Source organism: Parasteatoda tepidariorum, chromosome 8 (genome assembly GCF_982258835.1).
Source record: "Parasteatoda tepidariorum strain Cologne lab strain chromosome 8, Ptep-v5.0, whole genome shotgun sequence".
In the NCBI taxonomy this organism is placed as follows: Eukaryota; Metazoa; Arthropoda; class Arachnida; order Araneae; family Theridiidae; genus Parasteatoda; species Parasteatoda tepidariorum.
The window spans coordinates 77,578,594-77,601,049 of NC_141762.1; the positions used below are offsets into that span (position 1 = coordinate 77,578,594).

General features: G+C 29.8%; 1 protein-coding gene across 1 annotated transcript in view; it reads right to left on the bottom strand.

The window, feature by feature from the left end:
- Window positions 1-250: 250 nt before the first annotated feature.
- The window catches only part of LOC107454835 (ATP-dependent 6-phosphofructokinase), a 38,883-nt gene continuing 16,677 nt past the window's right edge, over window positions 251-22,456 (bottom strand). Inside the window, exons 10-19 of the mRNA XM_016072163.4 lie at window positions 20,999-21,063; window positions 20,070-20,157; window positions 17,638-17,784; window positions 10,605-10,675; window positions 10,253-10,340; window positions 9,431-9,583; window positions 7,994-8,220; window positions 5,545-5,656; window positions 2,879-3,087; window positions 251-773 (exon numbers count right to left, since the gene is read on the bottom strand). Of these exons, the coding sequence (XP_015927649.3) occupies window positions 647-773; window positions 2,879-3,087; window positions 5,545-5,656; window positions 7,994-8,220; window positions 9,431-9,583; window positions 10,253-10,340; window positions 10,605-10,675; window positions 17,638-17,784; window positions 20,070-20,157; window positions 20,999-21,063 (1,287 nt within the window). The 3' untranslated portion in view covers window positions 251-646. The remainder of the gene's footprint in view (window positions 774-2,878; window positions 3,088-5,544; window positions 5,657-7,993; window positions 8,221-9,430; window positions 9,584-10,252; window positions 10,341-10,604; window positions 10,676-17,637; window positions 17,785-20,069; window positions 20,158-20,998; window positions 21,064-22,456) is intronic.

Sequence of the window (22,456 nt, forward strand, 5' to 3'; positions counted from 1 at the left end):
AAGTTAAATCTATGTATAAAATTATAGCTGCATTTAATATAAAAGTAGTTTTAAACATACATTGCCACATGGGATCTTAAGTTCAATTGCTACTGATAAAATTCATTAATTTTGTCTTAAGTTTTTCGTTCGAAATGCAAACAAAAAGGGATTTTGCCTCTTTCTCTAAAAGTTAATTGGTTTCAATAATCAATTCAAAGTCATTTTCCCCATAAAATATGTTCACAAGTTTGAGATGTTTTGTTATATTTTGGGAAATGAGGAAAGTGGATCTCAAAGAAAAGTTCGTTAAATAGAAAATTCACTTCGCTATTTGGAAGTCATTTTACGAAGAAATTTCCAAAAAATGTTCTTGGTTCCTTGAAAAAAAATCGCAAAAAAAAGAAATTCGCAAAATGGAAGTTAGTTCGTTAAATAGAAGTCCGACTGTATACATATATATATATATATAAAAATTTAATAGGATGCTTAAAGGCATATTATGAAACAAATGCATTTCTATTCAGACGTTGATATACACATGGTGTATCATTCAGATATTGAACATGAAAAGTAAACATATGCTGCCATATTAAAATCCCTCTTCATTTTCTCGTTAGAAAAAAGAATTACAGTCTAGTATTGAAGAGAATTGTACGCATAGTTTTTAATCGTCTTCTTCAGGCACAGTAGGACAGTCTATGCTTTCCATAATGTAAGAAGAATCATGTTTAGCTAAAATTCTTAAAAGTGGGCGAAGTTTCAGCCACCATTGATGTTGCGGTATCCTATGCCTAAAAAAAAATTAAGTTTATAAATTTATAGATTCATAAGACATTGCATACATAGATGGAATCAATCTTAAAAGAAGTTTCACATTAAACGGGTTGTTACCCAACATTGTTTTAGACAAAACAAAAGAAAGCTTTTAAATTCTCACTTATTTTCAATATAGAACTTAATAGCAAAGCATTTATTTGTGGGACAGAGATATTTTTTTTTCACTCTTTACGCTCTTACATTGAAGATTTGAATAATTAAATAATTATCTCTAAAACTTTTAAAATCACCAATATTATAGAATTATTCTTTGGGCTCATTAATGCAAAGTTTCACTGTAATTTATATAAAAGCTGATGTTAACACATGACGCCCGGTGGCTGAAGGGTAGAGTTCCGCACTCCCATGCCACAAGTCTTGGGCTCGATCCTCAGGCTGGGCAAGGTTGACTCAGCCTTTCATCCCTTCAGTGGGTCGATAAATGAGTACCAAGCATGCTTGGGAACTAAACACTGGGGGTTCCGCGTTCGGCTGCCCACCTGACCGGAACATCTCCTCCTGCACCCCTGAGCCCAAGGTCAAGAAAACTGAGATGGGCACAGTAGGCTTTAGCCCTCCATGGGCTGTCACGCCACTGAGTTTAGTTTGATGCTAACACATAAATCTTTTTTACTACAGAAACTCTCACTGTCCAAGCTAAAATGGATTTCATAATGTGTGGTCACTATAATGTGTGTGTGCAAAATATCTTAAATATTTATTCATAACAAGCAAGTACTGGACTAACTTATATACTTAAAAAACCTATATAAAATTAGGAAACTGATAAATTAAAACAAATCATCACAGCCATTTTTTTTTAATTAAATAACTTATGCACAGAGAATTTCATAACATGAAAAGCAGAAGAAAAATCTGGATATGAGAAGAACTTAGAAATAATCTATGGAAACTAACGTTACACACACCCAAAAACAGAGAGAGAGAGAAAATTAAATTTCCAAACAAGGAAAGCATGTTTAAAATATTCATTGTACAATTAGAAAAATTTTATATCTTCAAAAGGCATCTATTTTAATCTAATGAATCAAATGTCATGCAGATTTCCATGTAATAAAGTATTAGATTATTTTGATTACCAATAATGCGAAGTATTTAATATTTTCCCAACTTTTTGATCTAAGGTTTTGACAACACTGCAGTCACTTAGAATAAGTATCCCTCTCCCTTTATTCAAAATGATTAAATATATGTCAAGTACAATATGTGTTAGTGGTAATATCAAAAGAAATAATGGTTTAAATAATTTCTTTCTAACTTTTAGTGAATTTTCTATTTTGTTTAGAAAGAGCAAATACGTATCAAACTAGTTTATGAAGATAGTTAATAAAAACAACTTTAAAATCAACCAATTAGCAACCAAGTTAGAGGATGTCCAAAACTTTCATGACTGGTCTCCATTAACATGAATTTTAAAACAATCTGAGTATTGAACTGGACGCCCGGTGGCTGAGTGGTAGCACTTCGTGCTTCCGTGCCACAGGTCCTGGGTTCAATCCTCAGGCAAGGCTGACTCAGTTTTTCATCCCTTCAGTGGGTCGATAAATGAGTACCAAGCTGCTTGGGAACTAAACATTGGGGGTTCCGAGTTCAGCTGACTACCAGACCGGAACATCTGTTCCTGCACCCCAGAGCCCAAGGTCAAGAAAACTGAGATGGGCACAGTAAGCCTTGGCCTTCTATGGGCTGTCGTGCCACTGAGTTTAGTTTAGTTTAGAGTATTGAACTGGCAAGTTTTAGAGACAAGGAGAGTTACATGGAGAAATGTTATGTTCTAGAGAAGACCAAAGCCCACTACCGGCTGTTGTGATGGTGATAATGTTTATGATGAAATTATCTCGAAAAGGGGAGAATGAAATTAAATTTCAGTTGCTACATGGGAATAAAGAGTATAGTTCAAAAGGACATTAAAAATTGTATCTATAGAAAAGCAAATACACACTTTATAACTTGATCATTACAATAAAAAGGTTGCGAATGTGGGCTTCATACTAAAAAATCACAAACTGGTTTACATTTCACTTAAAAACAATTTTTCAGAAAAAGAAGTTGAACTTACTTGAAATCAGTTGCAGATTTTAGAGACTGCACAGGAGAAAAGAGATATTGTCTTCTAACAAGTCCCATGAGAACTGCTGTTTCAGGATCAGAGCATGAAATTGAACCATCTGGTTGTTTAAACTTTCTCAGTTGAGTTAAAAGCCAATCAGTAGCTTTTGCTGCCATTTTAGTACCGAAATTCCTATCAAAAGGAGATGGACTGCCACCCTAAATTTAAGATGAAAAAAACAATTTTTTTAAAATGACAGTAAGAATATATTTCCATCAAAATATTTTGATTTAGAATTTAGATTTAAAGTAAAAAATACTAATTTATTAAAGCAAATATATGCACAATACAAAAGTTAACTTATAGAATGAAAGCTGTTTTGCAACCTCTCCAAGTGAAAATTTACTAAAATAAAAGATAATTTATGTAATTAAAAAGAAATTATAAAAATTGGCTTTTGTGCCTGAATTAAAGTCGAAATGTACTGTGGGACCACCTCCCAAGCTGTGCATACATTTTATTAAAAGAGAAAAGAAAAACATTTAATGGAGATTAAATATAAATACAATAAAAATTTTTTTTGATGTTGTTCTATCGATGCACCTCTTAACTTCAAGTACAATCTTTAAAGATGCACACAAATAAAAAATGGTGAATGAGTTTGTTTCCAACACACAGAAATAGCTATTTTATAGTAATTGAATGGTTTGGTGACAGAAAAATCATTAAATCAATTCTTATCTAATGATGTGCCCTACCTCTTTTTTCATGCTTCATGCAGAGTTAAACAAAAAATGTAAAAAATGTTCCCTAATATCACAGAAAAATACATATTTGTCATGCTGAAATATGCATAATGTATTTCTTACCATTTAAAAACTAAATTATTATTTTTTAAAATTCGTTTTCAATAAATAAAAAAAAACATTAATATAATCTATAATCTTTTTATACCACAACCTTAAATTGAGTGCAGAATAAAATCAATATTTAGAGATTCCCTCTACATTGGCATAGAATTCAAAAACCCTTACATGGTTGCTAAATGTTTTGATTTTATTGAAATTTCTTAATATATTTCACATTTTCTTTTACACCAAGACATTTGAATGCACAAGACTAATTAAAAGAGCCTTGGAAAGTAAATAAAACAATTAATAGCCAATACATGAATTTTTAATTTTCTTGGCGAAAACTATTCTAATGTATACATTATTACACTTGTATTTTTGATTTCTTGGTGAACGGAGGTGTCCTGTCCTTCCTCCGGCAGCCAGTCTTCAGGTTATTTTCAAAATGTAATATATTTAATAATTCTTTGTACATAAAAATAAAGATTAGATTCCTCTTTACTTTATAGCTACATGATTTCAAAAATAAAATGTTTATTATTTATCAATTTGATTCTTCAACTTATGTAAATCATCTTCAGGATAAATATCATACTGCCTCTCAACTTCTTGAACAAATATTAATCATCAACATCTTCAACAAATCAAAATATTCACCACAACATTGTATATTTCTCTGATACCAATGGGCTTCACCCTGCACACCAACCTTTAAAACTTGCAATGCATTGATAACTTCATTCATAAAAATTAGTACATAATCAACCAATCAAATGTTTCCAATCGGTATTTAAAGCTTATGTAGCCATCTTTGAATTCAATCAGTGTGAATTTGATTGGACATCATTTATTGTGCTCAATATCCTTTAAGCTAGATTTAATTAGATTTATAATTTTCAATAACACTTATTTTAGATGTTTCTTACAATTTTTTCCCAAAGCTCTCTCTTTATGCTGTGCTGCAATCAAAATATTTTTGCAACATAAGTTACAAAAGGTAATAGAGAACAGGGGTGATTGTGAGCCAAGTCAAAATTCCAGAAAATTTTTTGAGTAGTAAAATGGAAAAAAATTTAAACAAGTTTTTTTTTCAATCTTTCTTAGTTTACTTAAAATATATTTAAAATTTTAAACATATTTATACCATTTACACATGCCTATGATAACCTGGAGAAGTAATTGAAAATTAAAAAAATGTCGTTCTTTCAGGAGTTTATGATTATAATAACTATTTACTGATAAAAAATTAATATTAATCTTGCCTAAAATAAAAGCTTATAAAGAATCTGGCTCTCTCTGACAAACAAATAAAGTAAGCTGTGTTTTTAAGTTCCACCTTTCAAAATTTGATTTCCATAAACTTTTGTAATCAATGGTTTCTTAGAAACGTCTGGACCTTCGATCTCCCGAAACTTCCGGATCACGGTTAGCGAAAAATCCGGAAATCCGGATTTTTCCCAGAGCACAATCAGCCCTGATAGAAATTAAAGTTACAAATCTAAAAAAAAATGAACAAATAGTGAATGGACATGGAAATATAGCTTTTGTCTTCTAGACAATCAGCTTTAATTTAATAACTACAGAAAATAATCTATTTTGAATGTACAATTTTTTTTAAAATTTAATTATGCTTTACTTTATATTTCAAAGGTTAAACAAAAAAACCTTTTCAAATTAATGAAAGGTAACCGGCAGAACCTTTTACGATTTTGAAAATATTATATTAAAGAAAATGCATATTATTTATGTAGATTTAAAAATAATAATTACAACAATAATGTTGATAGGATTGAAGCAAAAGTCATGCTTTTTCAAAAACATTACCTGTTGCATGTGACCAAGAACATTCATTCTAGTTGAAAATATTTTTTTCCCCTCTTCTGAATATAAACGATAAATGAAGTCAGTTGAATAATTTTCATTGGCTTTTTCATTTCTAAAATCAAATATTTATCACATTATACATAATTGTTGCATCAACAAAAAATATAAAAAAATAATTTTAGTTTTTGCTAATTAACTGTTAGAGGCATGGTCTCATTTAAAAAATAAAATAAATAACTTTTAACAATAGCCAGATAATATTAAATTTAGAATAACTATTATATATTATACATATACAATAGATTCTAGATTATTTGAAGCAATTGGAACTGTATTTACTTTGAATAATTAAAATATTCAGATTATTGAGGTTAAACTGATTTTTTAATCATTTATTAATAAACTCTGAATCAAAATTTAAAAAAATTACTACATATACAAAAATTACTACAAAATTTACTACATATTATTTAATTTTAATATAACTATTTGAGGTCGAGTATCTAAGTAGAAGCCTTTTCAGTCTTGTGCCATAGGTTCAGGGTTCTATCCTTAGACCAAGCAAGGTTAATTAAGCCTTTCATCCCTTCAATGGGTCGATTAAAAGAGCACCAAACAAAGCACCAAAAAGAGCCCCCAAAAAAGGTCATGCTTGGTTTTAAACACAAGGGGTTTACGTTTGGCTGGCCACCCGACAGAAACATCTCATCCTGCACCCCAGAGCCAAAGGCCAAGAAAACTGTGTTGGGTACGGCAGGTCTTGGCCTTCCACAGGCTCTCGTGCCACATAGTTTAGTTTTGTATGACTATTTATTAAATGTATTTCTGTCAAATATGAATTAAGATAGTAACTTTAAAATTTCCCAGCATTATTAGTCTAGATATCACTTCTCTTTAGCTTTATTTTTAAATAAACCTTTTGTATAAAGCACTGCCTAATTTGGAATCGCTAGCTGATTTTGTTAGCTTAAAATTCTTTTTTTAAGTTTTGTATAGCTCTTTTATCATTCCCTTTGCAATACAGTATTGTATCCTCCATGCACAGACAACAGAACTTGTTCCCTTTCAGAAAAAGTATAAAGTATATGGTATAAAAGTATAAGGTTACTAAATTAAGCTACACTAGTATTAATTAAAATAAGAATGAAACAACAAAAATTACACTATTCAGACTTTTTTAGAAAAATTAAGGCAACTAACTTCTAATGCGAGCAACAAAATAATTATTCGCTACTCACATGAAATGATAAATTCTACATAGTGATGTAGCACAAAAGAATGTTTACGATTTTCAAAGATCTTACTTGCAGTTGAACTTAAATATCATGTTATTGAAAATGTGATGAGAAAAAAATGATGTATATGAGTAAAAAGAATTGGAACAGAGTTTTATTAACAGAAACATCTGGATAATTGAAATATTACTGCATAAATATAAAATCTAAATATAAGAAAGGAGAAAAAATATGAAATTTAAATTTATGAATGCACTTTAGGTATTGAACATTATTTTCCTGATGGCAACTAACTTTAAGTGTTAAAATTACAAATCTTTTAAAAAAAGGTTTTCCTTGTTTCGTAAATAAAAGTCATATTTTAATTCTATCAAAAACTAACAATAAAATCAGGGTTGCCATGGAAAAAAAATGAACAAAATAGTTGCTTTTAGTAGCCTAAAGCATGAAAATAGTAGCCAAAAATTAGGAAAATAGTGTCCTAAATAAGAACAAAAATTCATCAAAAATATGACTAAAATTTTGTTAATGACTTAATTGTCATATAACATGATCCATTCAGTCAAGTTGGTGGCAAATATGATAATTTTTATATAAACGTTAATGTTTATATATGTATTTTTTTTTAAAATCATGCGCAATTTCGTAGCAATAATCATTGAAAAGGCGATCGAGAAATGAAATAGAGTTACAATGCAGATTGAATGAATTAAAAAGTGAAGACTCAAATTTGCAATTCAAAACTTTTTATTTTTTAAGAAAAAAAAATTCAGTGTGTTCCAAAACTATCTTGTGGGGTGCAGATATTCAACCCAATTTATGCTTCAAAAAAAAAAAAAAAACATTGCTAGAAGTACAGAAAAGTCTCCCAACAGTCTCTTGTTCCTGAAAATAGTTGCTTTTTTAGCCGTTTCAGGCACAAAAAAAAATTGCCATAGTCGCCTCATGCCAAAAATAGTTATATTTTAGTTGCTTGTGGCAACCCTGTAAAATATAAAAAGAACTTCTGACCAATCCCAGGCCATATAAAATAAATTAATCTAGGAAAAAATTTATAATTTAATTCCAGGCAGTGATATAATTTTTTCCCTCTTAGCTCTTAATTACCATTAGAAGCTGATATAGAAGATTGTGTTTTAGCATTTTACTATGGTATTGTTATGTCTTCTTTTCATACAAAAGCTCTTTACAAAATAGCAATAGTTGAATTATACCTCAAAACCAAACCTCTTTGCACTCCTTCAGCCATTTTAGACTGCATGTGATGAACATCTCCCATTAAATCTCTGGATGAAAAAGGTTCCTCAAATATATAAGCAGCATCAGCACCACCAGCTAAACCTGCCAGTGTAGCCAAATAGCCACAGAAACCTCCCATCGTTTCAACAACAAATACTCTGCGCTTCGTGCCCTGGGCTGATTGACGTATTCGATCGCAAATCTAAAAATAATTAAATTGTGGGAAACATATATTTATTAATTGAACATTTTAATAATATAAACTCTGAATCTTTTACGTAGTAAGATTAATTACAATAATTATACATAAATTAAAGTACTCTAGATCAGGATTTAAAGTTTCTACTAGTCAGCTCAACATTGGCAATCCAATATTAGGCGCTTGTGAGTAAATAACGGTGTGTAACACAGTTTGACTATTGAATAATAGCGTTTGACTTGTGAATAAAAGCCTTTGATTCGTGAATAATAAAGTGGGACTAGTGAAAAAGTTTTAGAGTTACCAAGCTTGACACTAGGTCTGCAAAGAATAGATGATATCTCTGATATTTTACTAATTTTAATCACTTATAATAGGCCGGGATAGCCTGGTCGGTAAGGCGGTGGGCCCATGTCCGAGAGTTCGTGGGTTCCAACCCCGCCGGCCGAAGACTCCCCGTGTAGTAAAGTGACTGATGCACGTTAAATCTGTCGAGTCGCAAAAGTCCTCCATGTTCCCATAACAAATCAATACCTCTGGGAGTAATGGATTGGAGATCGATCGTTCTCTGATTCAGGTCAAAATTACGATCTGTGGATGAATGAATGGGTCCGCCCTATAAACGGGTGTGACGTATGGTGTGGCAGAAGTCTTATTCTTGGCCATAGATGGCGTCACTGGAAAACAAGAACAATCGCACCCCCTCTGCCTAAAACAGGCATACGTCAACAACAATGACTTACAATGATACATAATGATATTCAAACAATTATATGATATATGATAATGATATTCAAACCATTAAAAAATTTTTTATATTTTTTGGGAAAATAGTAGCGAGCAAGAATTTTAGAATGGGTAGAACCTTTAGAATTGAAATTTCATGCCCTGCTCTTGATTATTAATTCGGAACTTTATTTAAAAATACCAAGTCAATACTTTTAATTAGAAACAGTATAGCAATATGTGAATTACTTTCAACTAATAATAGATTCATATAAAATAATATTTGAATTCAAATACTCATTCTTTAAGATTAAATATTAATTCATATAATTTTTATAACAACTTTCAAATAATAAGATTCATGTAAAATAATGCTTGAATATAAATATTAAAATTTTTGTAACAATTTAATTAACAATTAAAACAATAGTATATTCCCACAAAAACTTGTATAATATTAATGATTTAAAAATCATTACGCAGATACCTCAGTGATTTCATTTATAGCTGTGTCAGCTCCCAGAGAGAAATCGGTGCCAGGAACATTGTTGCTGATGGTAGCTGGCACAACACACATAGGAATTTGTAATTCTTTATACTTCTTTCGTTCTTCTGCCATTTGAAGAACAGAATGAAAAGCCTAAAAGCATACAGAATTATAAAAGAGGCAAAGGTAATTGAGTCTTTATTGAGACATCCAAGTCCACATACACAAATAGAACAAAAGTTTATTTATAATTTACGGAAAATAGATGAGATATTACAGTACAATTAAAAGATTTTCACTTACTGATCAATAAATAATAGCTACACTAACAGTTACATTACAAAAAAAAGCTTTAAGTAAAACATGTTGGCAAACAATTACAAAGTTTAGTTAAAATTACTTAAAAGAAAATTAAAGTAATTAAAAGAAAATTAATACTATTTTAAAGTTTATTAATACCCAAATAAATAAATTAAATCTCATTAACATTATTAATCTAATATTAATCAATATGAATTATAAGAATTAAAGTGAAGGAAAAAATATATCCATATTAATTAATATACAGAGTGATGGAAGATGTTTTCAACACAATTTAAATTCTAAACTGTGGAATATATTATTGTAATTATGATTGATTTTCTTAAAAAAAGTTTTTATCATGTTTGTAAGTTCAAAATATAAAAATTAGAGTAATTTTGAAGTTACACATATTTAAAAAAAAATTAAAAATGAATTTTTAAAAATGTCAACTTATTTTTATACTTAAAGCAATATAAGGAATTTAATACTATATATTTTTAAATAGTCAAATATTTTTACCTCAAATCCACCAATTACTAATAGAGCTTCAATCTTGAATTTTTTGAGCTGCTCAACAATTTGTTCCATATACTGATCCGGCAATGTTCTAGTAAGTAAAAAAAAACTATGAAGCAATTATTATATTCTAAATAAAGTAGTACTTCATACTGATTCTTTTATATGCAATTAAGCTAATAATGTTCATTTTACATAACCTTTTTGATGCAGATGCAAACTCATTATTTACATGTTAGATAAAGAATACAAATCCATATGTATAAAAAATAGGTCTAAAAATTCTAAAAAAAGATTTTATTACAATTTATTGATCAAATTGATTGATTATCAGAATTGAATAAACCATAAAAACCTTTTAGTTCCTAAAAATGCTCCACCTTGTCCTACCCATCCTGTCACATCTGACCACTGCATTTCTTGAAACTATTTCAGTAAACAAATAAAAAAAAATCAATATTTGGCAGACAGATAACAGAGAAAAATGTATTTTTCAAAGCAAGTACATGCATATTCATCATCATTATCTAAAAGTTAGGTTTGTTTTTTAATAAATGAAAATAATTCTTATTTTTGAAATGAAATTTTTAAGGACATAACCTCAAACATTAAAATACAATATTTTAAAAATATGTTTTAGTATCCATTACTTTAAATATTACTTAAACTGAAAAAAAAACTTTTTTATTTCACACTCATTTTCGAGAAATTTTTTTCTAATGACTGATTTCTTAGGACCATGAGCTAACTACATATCTCCCATGATATAGACACATGCAAAAAACCTTTCATGGCAATCTCAGATTGACCTCCATTGGTAATTTAAAATTCAAAGTTTAGATAGGTAGGTAGGTACATTATTTATGTCGCACTAGAGCTAAACAATGGGTTATTGGCAACTGTCTGGGAAATATCCCTGATGATGATCCGAAGACATGCCATAGGTAGGTACATTATTTATGTCGCACTAGAGCTAAACAATGGGCTATTGGCAACTGTCTGGGAAATATCCCTGATGATGATCCGAAGACATGCCATAGCAATTTTGATCATCAGCAGGGGAGGGGGGGGGGCTCCTCTGCTTTGGTAGCCTGATGACCTGCACTCAAAGTAGAGCACTTTATGGTAGAAAATTTTAACGAGAACCGATCCCGCACACCCTCAGTCCTTACGAAGGCTGATCAAAGTGGTCGCCCACCCAGGCCCCTCTTCCCCACTGGGCACTATGGGCACGTGCCCAGGGCCCCGCGATCGAATGGGGCCCCCTAGTTCCTGCCAGATTACCAAATGATAACCGATACATTATTACCGAAAAACATTAATTTTGAAAAATCTGATGATAATGACTTACTACAATACCTACGCTTATTATATTAGCTTTAGTTTGCCGCATGCGGATAGCTATACCTTGTACAACATAGCTTGAACTTTTTGACAGATGGGTCAGTGATGGGAAACAGAAAATATCTATTGGTGTAAAAAATGTGTTGGCTAAATATGTGGCTGTATGTATGTTTTAAACTATTCAAAATAAATAAATTCATTCGTCAATCAATTTTATTGCACTAGACATAAAAACATTGGGTAGGTAAGAAACCATTGTTTTCAGTTTTTCTATTTAAATTTTACCTCGAAGCAATAAAAACCACTTAAGACTTTCGGAAAATGCTTGAGTGCTTAACGGGTACTTTTATGTTGTGTGTCTATTCTTATGATTATTATCAATTTTTAATATTATTAAAATAAGAAGATATTGTTCGTCGTTGCAAAGTTATATCGATTTCAGATTTGACATCTGTCAAAAAGAAAGATCAAACTAATAAATAAACAGGGTATAATACTCCACTCTCTCTCAAAAATGAGTTTTTCCGATATTAGTATGTTTAGGTTAATTTAAATACCTATATGTAAGTATAAGAATACAATTTTAAAAAAAATTATTAAATTAAAAAAAGAATTATTTGATGCGGTGTGGTTTATGTCTTAAAGAAACCTATTCGAACGTCATTCGTAATACCAAAGACAAAAAAGGGGAATTCCCGATTCCCGATCGTCGTTTGACTTGACGAACGGGAATTCCCTTCAAGTATTTGTCTGCGATGTTGTGGCGTTTGTTTTGTTTGTAGTTGTTAGTTTGTTACTGACTGTGCTCGAGCTCTGATAAAAAAAATAGTATTGTTTGATTAAATCGTCGTTTTGTCTGTTTTGTGTTAGCGAATATTTTCGTTATAAAATTAATTAAATAGTGAATTATAATATAAAATGTCGAAACGGTCATATCCTAGTGGATCTGAAAAAAGGAAAAAAGCTCTACATCAGAAAGAAGTAATTGAAAAGTTACCAAAATTAACATCATATTTTACTACTACTACTGGAGAAACTTCTGTAAGTAGCAATCAACTCATAAATGTTCCACATGATGACTCAGCTCAATTACAAATTGCGGGAATTTCTAATTCATGTTCCAATTTTGAAAAAGAGATTGAATCAGAAAGCGACTATTCCTACGACGAAAGTGCAACGACTTCAGTGACTTCACTAAAACCGACAACTCCAACTGTGTCAATTGAACAGCAGTTTTCCAACACAGAAGAATTAATATTGCACGATCCCGCCGATTATTTTCACGAAAAGTTTGTTGAAATAAATCGCGAAATTTTAATTCGTAAGGGACCAGTATATTTTCAAAATAAAGATTCTGACTTTTCCGAGGCATCCAGAACATACAAAGATGGTAATAAATTAGTAACGAGATATTTCAACAAAGCATTATTTATTCGCAAATTAAAGAACAATGAAAGCGTCGAAAGAAAATGGTTGCTGTATTCGCCTTCCAAATGCTCTGTATTTTGTTTTTCATGCTGCTTATTTAACCCAACTGATGTTAATCTTTGCTCTCGGAATGGATGTAATGATTGGAAGCATATTAATCACATAATTTTAACACATGAAAATAGCCCAGCGCATAAGCAATCTATGATGACTTATCTGGCACGAAGTAAAGCGGTTGGTAGAGTAGATATAGACTTATTATCTCAACATCAAAAGGAAGTGGATTACTGGAGAAACGTACTTAAACGGATTGTAGCTGTTGTAAAATTTTTGGCATCGAGAGGGCTTCCATTTCGCGGCGACAATGAAATCCTAGGATCTCAAACAATGGAAATTATTTGGGTTGTGTGGAATTATTGAGTGAATTTGATCCATTTCTTGCAGATCACTTAAAAAAATTTGGGAATCCTGGAAAGGGTAACATTTCTTATTTATCAGCAAATATCTGTAATGAGTTTATTGAAGTAATGGGGAAACAGGTTCTAAAAAAAATTATAAATGAAGTTAAATCAGCAAAATATTTTTCCATAAGCGTTGACAGTACGCCCGATCTGTCTCATATTGACCAGCTAACTTTCATCATTCGATACGTAAAAGACTGTGTTCGTGTTGAAAGGTTTTTGAAATTTATACCTATTAAAGAACATAAATCTAAGTATTTAGCGGAGACCATCTTAAATTTTTTAGAGATACATGATATTCCCATAAAAGATTGCAGAGGACAAAGCTACGACAATGCTTCAAATATGTCGGGAAAGTATAGTGGTCTACAAACAAGAATCAAGGAAAAATGTGAATTTGCCACCTTTATACCATGTGCAGGACATTCACTAAACTTGGTAGGTGTCCATGCTGCTGGGTGTGTACCGGAGGCATCACAGTTTTTTGAAATAGTTCAGAAAGTGTACAACTTTTTTTCGGGCTCTACCCACAGATGGAATATGTTAACAGAACATTTAGGTTCAAAAAAAGTTGTTAAGAGTCTTTCACAAACCAGATGGTCAGCCCGAGCTGATGCAGTAAGTGCTTTGCATGGGGGTTATAAAAGAATATTAGAAGCTTTAATCACCATCGCAAACGATACTGAACAGGCACGAGAAACAAGAGACGAAGCCCTTAGTCTGTCTAGAAAAATGGGAAATCTAGAATTTATTATACTGACGGAAATCTGGAGCACTATATTGGAAAGAATAGACAAAACAAGTAATTATCTTCAGAAAGAAACAATAACACTGGACGTTGCAACCAATTTGTTGACTTCACTTTATGATTTTATTACTAACCTCAGGGATAAATTTGATAACTTCGAATCATCTGCCAAAGAAAATAACCCAGAATCTGACTACAAGGATCTATCTCAAAGAACAAGACGTAGAAGCTCACGGCAGAGTTTTTTTGATGGCTCTGCGCCATCAGTCCAATTGAATGGAAAAGAGCGATTCAACGTAGAAACCTTTCTCCCAATAATCGATACCTTGAGTGTTCATCTAAAACAGCGACAAAGTTCATATGAGATCGTCAGTCAACGTTTTAGTTTATTTTTTCACTTAAAAACTCTGAATTCCGAAGAGATACGACAAGGATGCAAAGAATTTTCTCAAATCTATCACGAAGATGTAAATGAAAAAGAGTTAGAAATAGAATGTCAACATTTAAAAGAATACTTAATAAATGTTCAGAGTGAAAATGAAGCATCTAACAGTGTACAGGAAGTATATAATCTATTAAAGCAAAACAAAATTGAAGACACATTTCCTAACGTAGAAATTGCATTGAGAATATTTTTAAGCATGATGGTAACTAACTGCAGCGGAGAACGCTCCTTCTCCAAATTGAAACGAATAAAAAATGAATTAAGAAGTACAATGCTTCAAGAGAGATTAAATAGTTTGTCGCTGATGTCCATAGAATGTGATATTCTCAATACCATAGATTTTGAAGAAGTGATTAACGATTTTGCTCATCTTAAATCTAGAAGGGTACCTTTGCAATCAACATAGAATTAATCTAAGGATTTTAAGTTAAGCGAGTTACTTTTGTAGATTATTTTTTATATTTCCTATTTTTTTATAGCTAGTAACTAAATAAAAATAAATTTAGAACCTTGTTTGTCTTTCTTTATCTATTGTAACTAAATAGTGTTTTCTCAAGGTCATAGGGGCCCCATGATCCTAATGTGCCCAGGGCCTCAAATAGTTTAAAGACGGCCCTGCGCCCACCAGCTCACTAACCATGATGCTTGACTTCGGTGTTCTACTGGTAACCATGTCTTTACGATCAGTCCACTGCCGGACTTCAAAGCTTAGAAGAAGAAAAAAAAGAGTTCATATAAACTAAAAGTAAACCAGGAAGCTTTAGATGAATTTTTTTCTTCAAAGTACAAATAAATTATGGCAGGATTACTTTTCAATTGTGTATTACTGTCATTAATTATTTCCATTTTGACATTTTGAAGAAGAAAAAAAATTAATCATCTGAAGCTTCATGGTTTACACGAATTTACGTTTTTCCCAACACTTTAAATTTTAATTTATAATTAAAATTTTAAATTTAAATTTTAATTGTAGTGCTCAATATAAGGATCCCGGTGGAATGTGAGGTCACTATGTCTTGAGTACAAAAAACTATTGTAAATATTTAACAATCACTAATAAATATTGAACTTATTTTGACAAAATCTTGCTTTACTTTAAAAAGGGTATTGAAACTGGTAATAATTTTAAAGTCAATAAAGCACAAGTATACTATAGAGCATAACACATTAAAAGCACAATTACAATTTTTGTCCCTTCAATATAACAAGTAATGTAATAATAACACAGTTTTTTTTTATTTGAATGTAGATGTTCAAGATTTCAGTGGAGAAATGCTTGAAGGAATTCAATCTTTCCAAAATAATTAGCATAATTTGCTTTTGCTTTTAACAATTTCTTATTTTGGTATTTTTTTCGATCCACTCCCTTCAAAATTTTTAATTTCCAAGCAAAAGCACAGGTTACGACCAACCATTTTTGCTAAATAACGTAATTCCAGAAAACCTTAAGTCAAAGCTAATATAGAATCAAGAAAAATGTGAATGCCAATTGTTTTACCTCCAAAATAACACACCTATTACAACACTTCACATCTTTTTGTAAATAGAGTTATGATTCATAAATTTATTGAACGCTTTGAAAAGAAACTTCTAACAAAGGTAATGAATGCATACCAGGGAGACTTATTTTCACACGGAGATGCAATGGACACATCTATTGCTCAATAATAAAATGTAACATATCAATATCTTTTTAACATAGAAAATGGAACTCTGTGTCTCATGGTCGTTATAATTGAAAAGCTGCACTGAAGAGCATAGACTGTGTAGGTTAAATAGAATTTAACGGGTTTCTCCTATAGTAAAGTTTCCTCTTAACTATGGGAAGTTAAAAACTAAAGGCAAAAACCAAGTTATTTTAAGGTAACCCGGATCTTTGACGCCCGGTGGCTGAGCAATAGCGCTTCGCGTTGTTGTGCCACAGGTCCCTGGTTCGATCCTCGGGCCGGGCAAAGTTGACTCAGCCTTTCATCCCTTCAGTGGGTCGATAAAAGAGTACCAAGCATGCTTGGGAGCTAAACACTGGGGGTTCCGCGTTCGGCTGACCACCTGACCGGAACATCTGTTCCTGCACCCCAGAGCCCACAGGTCAAGAAAACTGAGATGGGCACAGTAGGCCTTGGTCCTCAAGGGCTGTCGTGCCGTTGAGTTCAGTTTAGTAGCAATACACAAAGATATAGATTTATGGGATGGAAAACACAATGTCTTTAACAGTATTTTCAAAACTTAAAAGCTAATACATAGCTCATTTATTCAAATTAACAATAATTATTGTTTTACAATAAAAAAAGAGGTTACCCAATCTCATTCTCAATATGCCTTCCAAGAAATAGGGTTTCATTTCAAATAAATTTTTATTATGCCAATTTAAAATGCCACTAATAGTGAATTTCAATTCAATAAAATAGAAAAATTGGCTCTTTTTATTAAATTTATGCAAACATATAAATTTATAATCAAGCATAAATAATATATTATGAGAAATAAAAATATTCTTAAATATTAATTATAGCACTAACAACACAGCAAACAGATAAGACAAATTACTAAAAGTTTTAATGACAATTTTCAAAATTGTGTAGACAGTTTAAAAAAATATATATCTTTCCTCGTGTGGGAAAAATATTTTCTATATATTGCATATACATAGTGAAATTTTACAAATTCTGCATAGCGAGAATTTAATGTTTAAGAATTGCTTGGTAAACAAAAACAAATTATTTAATACATTTTAAAACACTTAACAATTAAGCTACATCTACAAAAATGTCATGGTTATTTAAAATAATTATGGATACATTGAAAATTAAAATATTTTCATACTTTTAGTTCAGATATAAAAAATTTTAAATAAAAAAATCTAACAAATTTAAAAATTCATATAATATTGTGGAATGCTCTAAGAACCTTAATTAATATTATTATCAATGATCAGAAAGAACAATTTGATTTTGAAACTTACATTTCCGTCTACAAGTCCATCAATACCATCATGTATGCCATAAACAGTGTCTCCTCTGTATAAGCAATTCCTGACAAATGATCTGACAGCTGCATTCATGCCACAACAAGGGGCACCAACGTGCATGACAGCCAAGGTATACCCTTTCTGAAACAGACAAAACAATAAGCTATAAAGAAAATTAATAAATTTATAAAGACACACCAAAGAATAAAATTTTTTAAACATAATAAAAAATAATTATTTTCGATAAAGTAACAATATTAAGGAATTGCATTTTGTGATAAATTGTGTTAAAGCCTTGGGGAATTTTAACAACTCTGACCTTTTCATTATATTTATTTTTTATAAAACCAACTATTTTTTTCACCGATTTATTTTTAGGTTCTATGGTAATTACGAATTTCATAGTAAACCTTTTGCTTTTATTATAAGGCTATTTTAGGTTCATGGAAACCAAAATATTGTTGATATGTACGACATCTAAGTTGGTGTTTTGTTAATTAATTTAATAAACTGTTGTTGATTAATAAATTTTTGCTCTTCGTTGAAATTAACACTTCAATCGCAATTAATATTTTAATTCATAACATGGGATCTAAAAAATCAACTTTTACAATTAACATCCAGGACTTTATTGCACTAACGTTTGTTTTATTAAAGTTTTTTAAAACTTTATAAGCATTTTAGTAAGATGAAAAATCACCATGGGAGTTATTAAGAATTAGGTGTTTTAAAGTAGTATGGAAAAATTATTTTGATTTGTTTTTGTACTTTTGAGATACTTTTCTAGCTGTTTAAAGCAAAACTATTTTTTTTAAAAATTAAATTTAACTTAAATTTCTGATTTTCTACATAATAGCTAAAAAAAAATTAGCCTCATTACAAATTTGCAAAAAATGCTAATTTTATAACAAATATGTAGTTAAGCATATATTTTTACAAAATAATCCTTTTGCAGCACAGATATTTTAAAACTTAAGGAATTTTGAGAAAAATACTTGCTTTGCAACATGCTTTTATCATTCATAAAGAAAAAGTTCACAAATTCACAATATATATATATAAGCTTTTTGAAACATCAATTAATTTTAATATCTTTTCTAAAACATTGAAAAAAAATATAAATAAACACTGCAGCAATGAAGAAAAATATTGTGCAGTTTTTTAAAAGATTTCAGTTATCTAGTACAAAAATAAATTATTAGACACAAATTCCATTCAATAATTAAATAAAAGTGGATTTTAAATTATACATACCTTCTATATGTTTTGAAGCACAACAAAAAGAAATCTCATATTAGACAGGAATAAAAAAAAATTAAAATGTGCTTTATTCATAATGCAAATAAGCATTAAAATATAGTAATGCATGAGTTAACAGAACAATAATCTTACTTCGTACTATTTTATTTCCTTACTTTTTAATCCTTACTATTTTATTTCCTCTCCCATTCCTATTAACTTAGGTTATTTTAATGATCATGTTTTTATTAATTTCGGCAATAAAAAAACTGTCACAAATAATTGTAATTTTGAAGAGAAAAAAAAATCTTACTAAACCAGCAATGAAAACATTAAATTTATAATAATATATCAATAAAAAATATTAATATTATAAATAAAAATTTATAATTCAATTATAATCTCACCAATATTTATGACCCAAGAAATCACATAGTGCAATTGAGAATATTTAATATAAAATATTGTAGAATTGATAATTCAAATGAGTAATTTGTTACAATATCTTGTAAAAAGGAATCAGTGACAAAAAAAATATGTGCAAATGGAACACAGGTTTTTGACATCAAGATGAGAACAATCATGTAAAAAACTAACTAACTATTGTGACGATGACAAATGCAGTATATAGTTTGTTAAACATCACTAAAAATGCTTCGCTTCATGTGTAGATTATAATTCAAATTCATAATTTCAAAATTATATGAAGAAGTAGGATATTGCACATCCATGCAAAATAATTAAGCTTGTGAGAATCTGAATTATGATATAGCATTAGATAAGCAAGCACTCTAAGTAATATTGTTTTTATTAAGTAGTATTTTGTTTAAAAAATCATATTTTTTTACTGTGTTTTGACAACTATATACTTCTGTATTTATTTGGATAAAATATTCTATGGTTGCATTTCTGCCTGCTTAACAAAAATAATAGTAATTTAAATTGGCGGTGCTCCAGATTAGCTTGGACAAGTAAGATGCTAATGTATGCAAAATATGATAAATTTTCACAGATGGGACACATATTTGAATTTGATTTGGTAAAATAGAGGTATAGTTTCAAAGTTTTTATTATATAGTAGTTTTAAAATTTTAGTTAGTAAATTGTTTCTTTTATAATAGTTAGTAAACTATTTATATAATATAAATGTAATCAAAAAATTTTCTTCCATCCATGACTATACTTACTTTCCCAAGTTCCTGTTTGGCCCAAACAGACTTAGGTGGTCGTAATCTTGTCAGCATTTTATAAGTTTGTAAGTTTCGCTCAAAGCTCCTAAAACAATAAGAAAGTCTTTAAAATAAAAAGTAATATTCTTTAAAAAAAATGGGACATTAAAATTAGATTGATAATACGGTTTAGAATAACTTTGACAAATAAGTAACATATACTTATTTTGTATCTTTACAAACAAAGAATCAAAAATAGCTTTTGAAACCTGTCTATCATGATATGAAAATTAACTTAGAAAAATTATTGTTGCAAGTAAGTTGTTATAACAATTAGAGCAGCTATCTAATGTTCACATACACAAAATGTGAGTACATACACAACATGCTAATGTTCATGAGTCTATTGATTAACTATACAAATTGATTATTTATTATTTAAATTATTTCAATTTTCATCTGTAAGTGTTCATGACAAGACATACGATGAAATTTTCATGATTTCTCTTTGTTACAGCTTTGTTGAACAATGTATGAAAATTGAAAATTATGTATTAAGAATTAAGAAAATTATGTATATATACAATTATCAAAATTATAGAGCAGCATCCAGAAAAAGTAGAATTCTCTTTGTGCAGATAGTAAGAAAATTTAAAAACATTAAAAGCATTAATAACACATTATGAAAGAAATTAAAGAATGTCATTAGTACCAAGACACAGAATCGAACATACAGAAGCACAATCATTCCGAATTCAACGATTAATGGTGGTACTTCTAATATGAAAAACAGCCATCAATATTTTCTTTCAAAATTTCCTGTTCATGTTATTTACATACATATAATTAGCTATTATTTAACACATGTGATGTATTGATGTACTAATTTTCCTTATTTAACAGAGCAATAGTTAAAAAAAAAAGCATATTAGATAATAAATCACTACCTTCCTCGAAGTTTCACAGCTTCCTCCCACTGTTTTTTATGCATTGCAGCACCAACAGCTTTTGTCTAAAATGTATAAACGCACAATTTCAAATGACAAATTCAATCTTTAAACAAAACAATTCATTAGATTACTAAAGCATTGAATATGCAATTTTCAAAATGGTATATAAAATCTACAAAAAAAAACAATCTATATTACATAAAACACTTATACCAATGTTGTCACAAAACAAATCAAAATTTCTTTTCTCATATTGGTAATGAACAGTTGAAAAAAACTGAGTTTAAGCTGGAAAGAAGTACGAAGTCAAAAGCAAACTGTTCAGATAAACAAATTTTAACACATTTTTGTGTTACTTATGCTTATTAATTTATGCAGATTACATGTTCATTATTTATCATTGCATTTCGGTTTAAATGAAGTTCAATAGCTCACGAAAAAGAAAGAAGCATTTTAAGGGAAAATAAAAACAGAATAAACCAAAATTGCTATGCTATTTATCAGAGATACATAACAATTTTCGAGCAGTGAACCACAAAAAATACAAAATACAGTATTAGGCTTTAAAATTAACATAATTTGCAATCATAAAAATGCAGGGAATATTTTTCGGTTTGAAAGTAAAGTGCATTAGTTACAATTGTACAAGTAATCTTTGTGTCCTGTGAAGATAATAAACACAATTAATAAATTCAAATAAATATGTTTATTAGATTACAGAGCAAATTACAGTAAATTTACATGCATACAACAAAAAATATTATAGCTGCTGCGCGAATTTCGAAATTAAAAATTTTTTTTATTTATCTTATCAACTTGTTTTTTTTTAGTTTATTTATATAAATTCATAAGTAAATACACTGCAAACTAAGTTTGACCCATCGCAAAATTAGACCTTTCATATCGAAATAATCTTATTAAGTGAAAAACATTTAAACTAATAAAATATGCCGTGACCGACGTGACAAAAAATGGACATGGATACTGATTCAGGGTTGCCACTCAAATCTGGAAAAAAAAATTCCCTGTGTTTTCCCTGTACATATTATGCACTATATATTAAGAGGAAACAACAGTTACTGTGCTCTTGTGTGAGCTATATTGGGCTAACTATATTTATTAGTTTTAATTGCTGGAAAAACAGCTGAATATACTTAAATAATGCTATAGTAAATGAAATAGTTTAGTATAGCTGAAATATCATGGTTGAATATCCCATAGATTACACTTTAAGTGGTCACCATTTTTTAAAAGACAAAAATAAGAAACAAAATTCCCTGTATTTTCCCAGTTTGTAAAGAAAAAATCAAAATTCCCTGCATTTTCCCTGTTATTTTAGGTGATTTTTAAATTCCCTGTATTTTCCAGGTTTTCCCTGTGCAGTGGCAACCCTGTGATTATCTCAACAATATAACCGATTGCTCTAAAATGATACAAAATAATAAAATTATGAAA